The 11,726-nt window shown below is 38.9% G+C and overlaps 1 protein-coding gene across 1 annotated transcript in view; it reads right to left on the bottom strand.

Annotated features, from left to right (window-relative positions):
- Nucleotides 1–911: 911 nt before the first annotated feature.
- Nucleotides 912–11,726, bottom strand: part of LOC109201284 (up-regulator of cell proliferation-like) — a 20,268-nt gene continuing 9,453 nt past the window's right edge. Inside the window, exons 2-4 of the mRNA XM_019356885.2 lie at nt 7,649–7,761; nt 7,330–7,539; nt 912–6,601 (exon numbers count right to left, since the gene is read on the bottom strand). Coding sequence (XP_019212430.1) covers nt 1,905–6,601; nt 7,330–7,399 — 4,767 coding nt within the window. The 5' untranslated portion in view covers nt 7,400–7,539; nt 7,649–7,761 and the 3' untranslated portion in view covers nt 912–1,904. The remainder of the gene's footprint in view (nt 6,602–7,329; nt 7,540–7,648; nt 7,762–11,726) is intronic.

Here is an 11,726-nt window from a genome sequence, read left to right as displayed (position 1 = left end):
TTATGTATTAATCACGTTATTGTAATGCCTTGGTGATTTTAACATGTCTGACACTCATACTGTAAGACAAATGGTGGGGGTCTATTTAGGAAGTTGGGGGAAGCAGACAACTCCACAGGAGGGAGAGTCTTTTGTCTCTTCGAGGACTCTGGGGGGGTAGCAAGGGGGTGTAAACCTTAAGGTGTGAAACAACTGTGTACTGCCTTTTGTTCCTGGAGAAGGTATTTAACTGAGAGCCACACTAGGCTCAGTGAGACTCTGCTGACCCTGCCCCGTGGTCATGCAGGCTCTCCACCAAGCTTGGTTGTCTGTTCTTTGTGTGCTTTGATTAAAGAATGTTAGCTCACCGCTCATCTGCAGGCTTTATTTAAGTGGAAAAACTTCCACAACAGGGGCACAAAGACATACTTTTCTTTCTTATTCTCATTAAAAATGTCTAGCTTTTAATAAATAATTATCTGAATCTTACACCCAAAGTTTTAATCTGATGTAAAATGTATAGAAGTCCATTACTGTATATAGTAACTATTAAGTCTAATACACCCTAGTAAGCTAGTACTTTTTCCTTTGGGAAAGTACCATCTGTGAATTCTGCAATTCTGTTGAAGAAAGATGTTGAATCTATTTAATTATTCACATCGATTAAGCATCATGAGGTGGAGGGTGGGGGGTGGTTCCCTATTTTTTTTTGCTGGGAGTTTGCAACCCTATTAGTTAGGTTGCTTAATATTTCTGCTAAGTACTCTTTAAAATACCAGAATAGGGAGGATGGAGCAGGCTTAAGTTTATTAGATTGATCAGTGTTGCTGAACTATGAAATATTTTGGGCGCAGTGTATTTTTTACATACAGGTATAACAGAATAGCTTTAGTGTTGTTGTTTATTTAAACTTGAGTATGAACTTATACAAAATGCAGCAAGATATTAAAAAAACAGTTTTATTGATTAAAAAACACACTTTATTGGATTCATATCGGTATCGGCAGATATCCAAATTTATGATATCGGTATCGGTATCGGACATTAAAAAGTGGTATTGTGCCATCTCTAGTCTCAATATTACCATGAGGGAAGGTTCTGGCCTTAACTGTGACCAGTGTTTAATAGTCCAGATGTATGTGGACACACCCATTTGAAGCTTCGTGGTCATATATTTGGGGCTGCATATAGTTTATTTCAACACATTAAAACTGATACAAATCAAAATAACACTTGCACATCACTTAGATCCTGTCTTATGTCACTTAACATTCTGCAATAACAAAGACACAGAGACTATGACACATACACATCAGTGAGGTCATTTAGGATTGCAACTGAATTACTTAACATGATTGCCTTCATTTGTGGACAGACAGAGAGAAAATGAGTGATTCTGGAACTCCTTCAAAAAGTGTGTGTAAGATCACACACGCGAGTGAAGAAAAACAAATTTTAAATTCTGAATTTGCACATACTAAAAGCACATGCTCAAACGAATAAAATGAATTTTTATACTCGGATGACTTTTTAAAACACTAAACATGTAAATATTTGACACCACGTGCCTCACAGAAACACAAACTATGTGTTGAGTATTATTATTTACTTTCCTATTTAAAGAGAAGAAAGAAAAAAGAGTCATCCAAAATAAAAATGTGAATATCTGACAAAAAACAAAACAAATCAATAAAAGTTCATATAACATGTCTATTTAATCATTAAAAGAAAATACCTATTCAATGACTACATGCATTTTCTCAGGGTTTATTATAATGCCACGAATAAACCTACAATGGTCAATTTCCTATGTACTAACAGTATCTTAAATCTGAAACTTTCTTCACTATCAAAAAAACAATATTTGTGATGTTTTCTTCTGTAAGGCTCCAGCCATCCAAGACAGAGAACCCTGAATTGGATAGTTACTTGATAAAAAATGATTCTTTAAGACTTTTTTCTGCCTGTTCTTTTTTAATTTTACACCACGATTTCGGGATGTCAGCAGCTTCTGCATCATATTCTTTGGAAAACTCCCTGTTGTATTTTCTCATTACATATTTCCAGTAATCTGATGCCTCAAGGCTCACATCTGCTTGAATATTCCAGTCTTTAAAAATTTCCTTGTAGTTCTTATAAAGGTGATAGCCATTGTTTGTATCACTGCAACAAAATGTTTTGTCACTTTTAACAGCAGAAGAACATAAGTCAGTGACAAGTTTTTTTGTGCTGATCGACCTGTATTTACCCAGGCCACGTGGCCTATGCAGTGAAGCAAAGTGCTCAGTGTGGGCTTTTCCTCCTGCATCACAGGGAGCATTGCAGAATGGACACTGTTTGCCACAACCAATCAATTTGTTGAAAAGCTCATTCTGTGGCTGCACATGGAGATGTTGTAGTTTCATTTCAAAGGTAGATTCCTTTAACTTCTTTTTAAGAGTTTTTTTCATGTACTTCACAGATGTTGTGAGCCAGTCAGCAAACTGTTCCTTGTCAGCGTTGTTCAGTATCATGAAAGCACCAAGAGCATCCTGGGAAATGACCAGTTTATCACCGAGTTCTTTGCAAATATCTTCAATAAAAACCTTGAAGTCATCACTCTTTCTGGTTTTGGCCTTGTTGATGGCAGAATTTATGCTGTCAATACATGACCGCAGATGTCGCTTCTCAAACTCAAAAACTGATGACTCTTTTGAAAAGTGCTTCTTTATTTGCTTGAGTATCCATGACTTTACATAATTCTCATATGAGGAAATGTAGTTCAGATAGTCTTGAAAATCCTTCTTGAAGAGTAAATGCAATAAAATTGAATACTGGAAGGACATTCTTGTGCTGAACTCCTTGAGTTTCCTAATTTCATCAATGATATCAGGACCCAGGGAGCGATTAATGAAGTCTTCAACAGCAGGCTTCAAACATCGATTTGTGAATTCTTCTGCCTTCTTCTGACACTGGTCTCGTTCATGAAACACATCTTTGAAATCATCACAAAACCTTTCCTTGTTTTTAATCAGACATCTGTACGGATCATTTTCTTCTATGAAATCTTCGTGCATTTTCTGAAACTCTCTGGCTGCGAATCCACAGATGTGCTGTTTTAGAGAAACTTCAAAGTCGATGTTTATCTTAACTTCTTGATTATTTTGCAGCTTCTCATCAATCATGTGGAGGATCTCCTGGATGTAAGTCTCATGGTAATTGTTTTTTCTTTTTACTTGTTCATTCACAAAGTCTGTGCAAATATCTATGATCTTGTCAGTCAGACGCTGTGCATCCTTAATGTGATCCTGACCACTAAAAAACATCTTTGCTTCAGTTTTCATTTTGGTGAACCATTCTTCAGCTGTACATTTTAAAGACTCTTTTCCACAATCTTTCAGACTCTTTTCACTTAATAATTGACGTGCACGGCTCCCCCTGTGTTTCAGATTTTCATTCAGATAGTAGGACACTCTGTCTGTGACATTTGAGGTTTTTTGTTTAGAGAAAGACAGATTTTTTAAAGTTTTACTCCACATCTTCTCAAATTCTTCATTCAACTCTGTGTCTGTCATTTGGACTTTTCTCTTTTGACAGTCACGAATTAATGCACACACTGCTTTTTCAATTTCTTTTCTATGATTGTCTTTGAGTCTATAAATTTCTATCATTCCCTGTCTGATTTCTGCTGCTACATCAAGCTGATGCTTTACACCACTTTCTATTTCACGACGAAGGACCTTTGAACTGTTTGAGAATTCCTCTTTGTATTCTTCAACCAGAGACACATGACCCTCTGTTCGCTTGAAATACTGTGTCAGGTTTTCTAGAATCTTTGTCTCCCATGTAGACAGCACTGTGGAGGCTTCACTTTTCAAAGATCTGAGAAATTCTCTCATGTCACATGTTTCAGATTTTGCTGCAATGGTACCAAAATTGTAAACTTTAGTTTCTGCATTTGTTACCCAGGTATACATGTCTTTTCTGAACTCCCACTCCCATTCATTAAACTCTGTGCAGAGCTTCATGTATGCATCAGCTACGAGGCTGTTTCTGAAGCAGAAGATGAAGTTTTCATGCTTTACTGCATTCCACAGGCTTTTCACCCACTCTTTAAACTCTATGACATCATTAGCAGATGACTCACAGTTTCCCAGTAGTTGGATGATGTTTTTCTTGAGCTCATATACAGCCTCACTGTAACCTGCATTAACTGGTGCCATTGGTGGGTTTCCATTCCAGAGTCCAGGAATGTACCAGTTCCCAGTGTCTGGACTGTACTCCATCACATCAGTGAAGCTCTTTTTCTCCTCTTTCTTTTCCATTTTGGCTGCTGCCTGAGTCATCTCATTTAACTGTTTTAGAAGCAATTTCCTGTCTCGTAAGTTTGTCTCATGGGCTGAAACATCCGACACATTCTGATGAACAAACTGACATTTAGGCTTTTTGCCCACCTCCTTCATCCTGAGAAAAGCATGCACAACTATTTGTAGGATGTCCTTCATTTCAGTTATATTCTCCATTGCAATATTGACTATGGTGACATCACTCAGCCCCACAACAAGTGTTGCAAGCTCATTGTCGTGTTCATGGCTGTTGTCCAGTTGTGCAAGTTCTGGTGACTTTAAGCCCTCAGTGTCAATGATCACCATAAAGTCACAGTTTAGGACATTTTTCATGTCTTCATTGATTTTGATGAGCAACATAAAGGCACCTCGAGTACATCGACCACTGCTGACTGCAAACTGCACTCCAAACATGGTGTTAAGGAGAGTGGACTTTCCTGTGCTCTGAACTCCAAGAACTGTGACTACTCGTATCTTTCTGTTTGGAGACACCAAGTCACTGAGCTGCGAGAGAACATCACTCACCCATCTGAGAGGGATGTTGGATGCATCTCCATCTACAAGCTCAAGAGGAAATCCATCAAGCAACAACTCTGCACACAGTTTGGGCAGATGCTGAAATTGTTGACGTGATGGGTCTGTTTCTGGAAGAGACAGTGAAGCTTCATAGATCTGACCCATTTCACGGAAGAAGTGTTCAGTCCCCAGTGAGCTGCTGGAAATTTGTCTGTCAATTTCTTTGATCTCCTCTTTGTTCTCAGAGTTCTCAGAGCATTTTTCTTTATATTTCTCCCTGAGTTCACACAGTCTTACACGAGACACATTATCGAGGTTCATTCTCATCCATTTCAGAAAATAAAACCTTTCTGTTCCTGGGCTTAATATCCCAGTGATGAAGTTTGTCATAGCCGCTGACATCTCATAAGAGTTCTGCATTTTCCGCAGATCTTCTTTCTGTTTCTGAAGATCACTTCTGTAATCTTCAACATTTTTAGACCCAACATGTCGAAGTCGAAACTCTTCCTTCTCTAAGCAGGTAAGATCTTTCCATATTTGGCCCTGTCGAGGAAGCTGATCTTCTTTGTATTTATGGATGTCTTGAATTTCTGCAGTGATGGCTTCTGCATTTTTCTTTGGAGTCTGGCACTCTGGAACGTCTTCATCAACCAGGATTCCCAGTTCATGGGCAACTTTCACCATTTTCTCTGTTTTCATCTTCAGCTCTGATTTCTCAACCACATTTCTGACTGTTTTCCTCAAATCTTTTACAAAGTCGGTATCATTTTTCTTCTTTGTTTTAATAATAATATTGGTTTTAGTTAGGCCCAACACAGTTGATGCTTTTTTCACAGCCTCTAAATTGAAGCGCTTGCTTTCATAGTTACCGACCAAGTAGATCTGTGCTTTGTGGTGTTGGATTTTAAGCAGATTGATCACAGACTCAGACTCAGAATCCAAATGATCAAAGAAGACAAAAACTGCTGCAGATGTCTGACACAAAAAGGAGTATTGTGTTTCAAATGAAGCAATGTCTCCGCGGAGGTTAGCTACAGCCACTGGCTGACTGAAAATATCAATGTTTGTGTTTCCACCAGGAAGATACCAAGTAATTTCAGTCAGTCCATTGGAAATTCTTCTTGGACTGTCACCACACTCCATGTTGTGGTGAACAAAGGTGTCGTGGTACTGCTGAGCATTGCTCAGAAGCTTATTGAGAATCTCTGACTTGGACAAGGAGCACTCACCCAGTCTGACAAAAGAGACCATTGGAAGTTCAGAGAGAACGATTCTTTCTTCAATGAAGCCCTTTGACTCCGAAAGAGACTGAGGTCTGTACTTTTTAACAATGTCTCTCATGGCCCACAGCATGAGTGTGCACTGTCCTGTGTCACAATTAGGAAGCAGCAGAGGGACAGAGAACTGACACATGGACATTTTTAGTGCCATTTCCTGCTGTAGAAAACCATCAGAACACAGAAAGAGAGCAGTGATTATGTCGAGGGGGTTCACCATGTCCTCTGTGTTTGGACTGTCGATTATATTATTCATATCCAAGTCTGTACTCCCTGATTCATTATCGCTGTTTGACTCACATTGTAATGTATATTTCACATTCCTGGCAGTTACATTAAACATCATTACTTTCTTAAGAAAATACCATGCAAGGTCTGATTGACACTTGGCAGGTTCATCAGTGATGGTCTTCTTATTAATCTGAAGTATTCTGCTGAGTGATAGTTTCACTTTGTGGTACTGCTTCAAGCCAAGTTCTTCCAGTAATCTCTCCAGGTGTGTCCCTGTGGATATGAGATTTAAAAATCATTGCATCCTTTTTTTATTTATTTTTTAAACTGTATGCTTTTTTTTGTAATTTGTGTCAACTTTTACTTAAGTGCGTATGGGTAACAACAGACTGATCGTTGTTTTCATCCTTCATGTCTTCAATGTCATGGTCCTGGGTCACTGACCCAGACTCAGTATTGAGTAAGGTTCATAATGTACTTTTGGTTTATAAAGTTTTATTTATGTTTCAGTTATTCAGTGTTTCATCCTTTGTGTTCATTCTGTTGTTTTTATCCCAAGGTCTTAGTTTTCTGTTTAGCTTAGGTTTCTCTTATTATTTCTCCCTCTGTGTTCTCTGTCCTCTTGTGTCTAGTTTCCTGTGTTAGTTGTGTCTCCCTGTGAAGTCAGTTTTGTCTCCATATTAATTACCTATCTGTATCTCAAATCATGCTTCTAGGCACCTATCTGATGTCTTTGTCTCTCTCTGTCTGTCCCTCGCTTTAGTTTATTGTCTCTCTGTCACTTGCTCTAGCCGGCAGTCTCTTTGTCATTCACCTCTATCATTTCTGTCTGCCGTGTGTGTCCTGTCTGTGGAAATTCCCTGTATAATTCTGTCTGTTTTGTATCCTGTTAGCTTTCCCAGTTTAGATGTTTAAACTGTAAACTCAGCATAAATCTGTTCCAAGTGCAGTCCTACCTGCACGTCTGCATTTTGGGACTGCAACTCGCAGATGCAGCTTACCATAACATTCAGGAGCGTGGCTGGACTTTTGTTCCTCTGGCTTCAGGTTGTTGGGCTCTGAGCTGTTCATGTCTGTGGACTCTTGCACAGTTTTTCCCTTTTTGCATGTAATCACTGTGTAGCTCGTACTTTCACCAGGAGTGTCCAAATGCCAAGACACTAACTCGCTGTTGATATTAAACACTGTTGTCTTCACATGACAACAAGTAACTGTGGGAATAATTAAGGTAATACTTATATTCAATGTTTTTATTTACAGACCTCACATCATATTGTGTCTTTCTGCTGTAGCAATAATAAGCATAAAACTGACTTTTACCTCCTGCAACAATCTGCTGACAGTCATCCCTGCAGGTAGAACACGGTGCTGATTGAGTGTCATTTACTTCCTCACAGTACAGCTCAAGAACTGAATCTTCATCGTTTTCTTTTCTTACAAATGATGATTAAAAAAACAGAAAAACACATAAAAATATATTATTGCAATGTCTCATGAGCACAAGATTTCTATTTCATATATTTTGCCTATATAGTTGAAACAAACTCTGTCCCACATTTACTCCAGGTTATTCATTCAGTTTCTCTCAAAGTAATAAGATGCATTCAGCAATTTGTACCCCAAGAACTATTTCATATTTCACACAAAAGACAACAAACTCGCTGTATAATTTTCAGCTATCTGTATTTGAGTAGTTTTTCTTTAGCTAAAAAGAAACATGGTCTGACTCCTACCCAACTATATAAAGAGTAACTGAAGGTTAAATGCAGCTAACATGTCCTGTTTTAAGCCAGGCACTCACACCTCCGCTCCACTGTGTCTCAGCCACCATTGCTCTGGCAGAAAGGGCGCTAGAGGCAGAGAAGGGGAGAGGCGAGCTGGAACAAACCATTTTGGGGGGGGGGGGGGGGGGGGTATATTTATACTTTTGTTGTTAAAATATTACATCTCAACCAAGTACTGTATGGTTTTTATATTTTTAGTAGTGTGTCACACAAACATCATATATTGTCAAAAAGAAAGAACCATATTTTCCGCACTATAAGGCGCGGTTAAAATCCTTTAATTTTCTCAAAAATCATCAGTGCACCTTATAATCCAGTGCACCTTATGTATGAATTCTGGTTGTGGTTACTGACCATGAACCGATTTTATGTGGTACACGGCACTCAAAAATCGGTCAAAAAACGGTAGTCAGGAGCCTCGCGGACTCATAGTAATCTGGGTCCAAAACTGCGAACGCTTCAGATCCCAAAGTCAAACGAACACTGCGGCACACAAATATGATATATATATAAATGTTCTGAGCGATTACTGGAAAAAAAATAAAACGTACAGCTCTGCTATCACTTCCAACATAAATGAAGACAGAAAACTACACAGTAGTGACGTTTGTAGGGTTACTGAAGTTCGGCTAGCTGATATATAATGCTAGCTGGTATATAATGCTGTGCTACATGATCGTTAGCGACACAGCTATCTATCTAGCTAAAACTGTCTAAATTCTTTCATCTTTAATAAAATGATCAGCGTTGCTGCTTTACCAGGTGTAACAATTAAGTTTAACATCCTGGCATCCATGAAAACAGAATTTATTAAATTTAACGGAGTTAGAAGTTAGCAAAGAGTTAGCAGGAAGTTAGCTTGCTGGTTTCGCTAGGGTGACCAACCGTCCTCTTTTCCCCGGACATGTCCACTTTTCACGTTCTGTCCGGGGGGAATTTTAAGATTGATAAAAATGTCTGGGTTTTCCTATATTCCGACAGAGGACCTATGTGTGTGACGTCATCCCCGAACTGCTGCTTTGTGAGCGCTTGTTCACAGTGTTGCCAACTTAGCTATATTTAGCGAGTTTTCAGACCCCCTTAGCGACTTTTTTTCTAAAAAAGCAACTAGCGACAAATCTGGCAACTTTTTCTGGTGTTATCGGAGACTTATGACGACTTTTTGACGTGAAAGCACCTATCCCTCTTACTCTCAACAAGCAGCGGGTGCTGCCATGGGCACCTCGCCCGTGCCAAAGTACTCACAGGCAGCGGGTAGTCCTCATGGAGCACTCCCAGCTGATGTCAGGGCAGGAGATATTCACCCCTATGCATACAAACTGCAAATGAATCGCAGGAGTAAATGTACATTTTCTTTGTCTAAAATAAATCAAGGCACTAAAATACATCATTCCCATCATTGAAAACTTAGAAATTGGATGTCCTTTTAGAGCCTTAACTTCATCTTGTACATCCGATTTCGACTGAAGCTGTCTGGTGAGGCTTGCTATGTTTGTTAATGGTTAAAAATGTTCTTCTTATACTGTTACTTTTTATGGATCACAAGGTTTAAAACTACTTAAACACACACAGACACAGACACACAAAGTAACTCCGCCAGAGTGCCTATTTCGGGTCACTTTTGCCGGTCCCAAGTCCAGATAAAGGGGGAGGTTTGGAATTGTGACATTAAAAAAAACAATAATTGCTAAAAGCAATTAATTTGTGGTTCTAAACATATTCTAAATACTTTTGGGAGTTTTTTTACTCACTTTACGTCTCTTCCACAATGTTATTTCTCTCTCCTACAGCGTATGCCTACAGCGTCTGTTACAATTACGTGGCCAATTATGCAAATTAGGCGATGATGTCATTTAGCGAGTTCTAGCGACTTTTAGGACAGCGAATACCGATTTTCCTTACTGAGGAGTTGGCAACACTGCTTGTTCTGCACTCACAGGCAGGACAGACAGTGCGCAGCAACACGCCTAATGATGTTTAAAAGATCCCATCCAAAGTTTATCTTTTCAGACGAACTGCAAAAGAAATTTCCTTCATACCAGCCCAGTACTGGTAACTTTTCTTATGCAGATGAGGCATTATTTCTGTACCATTATTTAATTCCAGAGGCTTTTAAGTTATTTTTTTGCACTTGTTGACTTGTAACAGCCTATATGATATATTTTATTTCACAATTCATTAACTGCACAGAGAAGGCATCATGTTAAATATGTTAAATATGTTTCTTTAAGCAAGTTCTTCATGACTGAGCCAAGTGTCCTCTTTTTTGGAAATCAAAATATGGTCACCCTAGGTTTCGCTAGTTACCTAAACATGATATATCATGTTCTGACTGAGAGATTTCTGAAAAAAATAAAACGTACAGCTCTGCTATCACTTCCAACATAAATGAAGACAAAAACTACACAACAGTGACGTTTGTAGGGTTACTGAAGTTCGACTAACAGGTATATAATGCTGTGCTACGTGACTGTTAGCGACACAGCTATGTTAGCATAACATAAAGCATAACACAGTGAAGCTGGAGGATGAACGCTAACTTTTTTCCACTGGATAAAAGTTCCCGATGGTTTTTCACAAATGCAATTGCATGGAAAGATGCTGTAAACGGACCAAACTTAAGTCAGGAGATCAACTGAGATGATCCATCCACAGTACGAGGTTAGTCATTAATGTAAGATAAGATAACCTTTATTAGTCTCACACGTGGGAAATTTGTTTTGTTACAGCAGAAAGTGGACAGTTACATAAAACTAGAAAAACACTGGAACAACATATATTGCAACAACATGGGAATAGAATAGCTGCGAGAGAATTCAACATTAATGAATCAATGGTACGGAAGTGGAGGAAGAAGAAGAATGAGTTGAGTAAAGTTTGACTTATCTAACTGTTTTGTTTCGTTTAATGCACCTTATAATCCGGTGCGCCTTATGGTCCGAATAATATGGTAAGAAATCTTTGGAGGTGCTTTCATTCATTTTGGGGGTGCTTCAGCACTGCCAAAAATGGGCTAAAAACTGTCACGATTCTGGGTCCGTTGGACCCAGTATTTTGAGTTTATTATATTTTGGTCTAATTCTGCTTCATGGATTGTTTTCTTTTTTTCGTAGTGATGATGATTATTAGTTTCTTGTTTCTGTTTATCTGTGCTTAGGGATTTGTGGTTTCATGTATTGTTTGAGTTCCATGTGTTATTTTCTGTCTCTCAGTGTCAAGTCTGTGTGCTTGTTTAGTAATTCATGTTTCCTGTTTTATTGTGAAAGTCTTTGTCTCATGTCAGTGTGTTCAGTTTCACCTCTCCCCTGTCTCGTTAGCCTAATTTCTCCCAGCTGTGTCTCCCTCCTGTCTCTCATCCCTTGATTACTGTCTCAGTGTATTTAAGCCCAGTGTGTCTTTGAGTCAGTGTCGCGTCGTCCCTCAAGCTGTGTGTTTCCTCATGTGGCTCGCTGCAAAGCGTAAGGTTATTCTCCCTGTGTAGTTTAGTTTTGTATGCTTTTCCCTGGTCAGCAAATAAAGCTGAGTTTTTTGAGTTCATCCCTCGAGTCTGAGTGCCTGCATCTTGGGTCCAACTTCTGCCTGCCACACAGCGTTTCATGACAAAAAACACCCCT

Source organism: Oreochromis niloticus, linkage group LG3 (genome assembly GCF_001858045.2).
Source record: "Oreochromis niloticus isolate F11D_XX linkage group LG3, O_niloticus_UMD_NMBU, whole genome shotgun sequence".
In the NCBI taxonomy this organism is placed as follows: domain Eukaryota; kingdom Metazoa; phylum Chordata; class Actinopteri; order Cichliformes; family Cichlidae; genus Oreochromis; species Oreochromis niloticus.
Note: the sequence above shows the minus strand (reverse complement) of the source record. Positions and strands in the feature narration are given on the sequence as shown.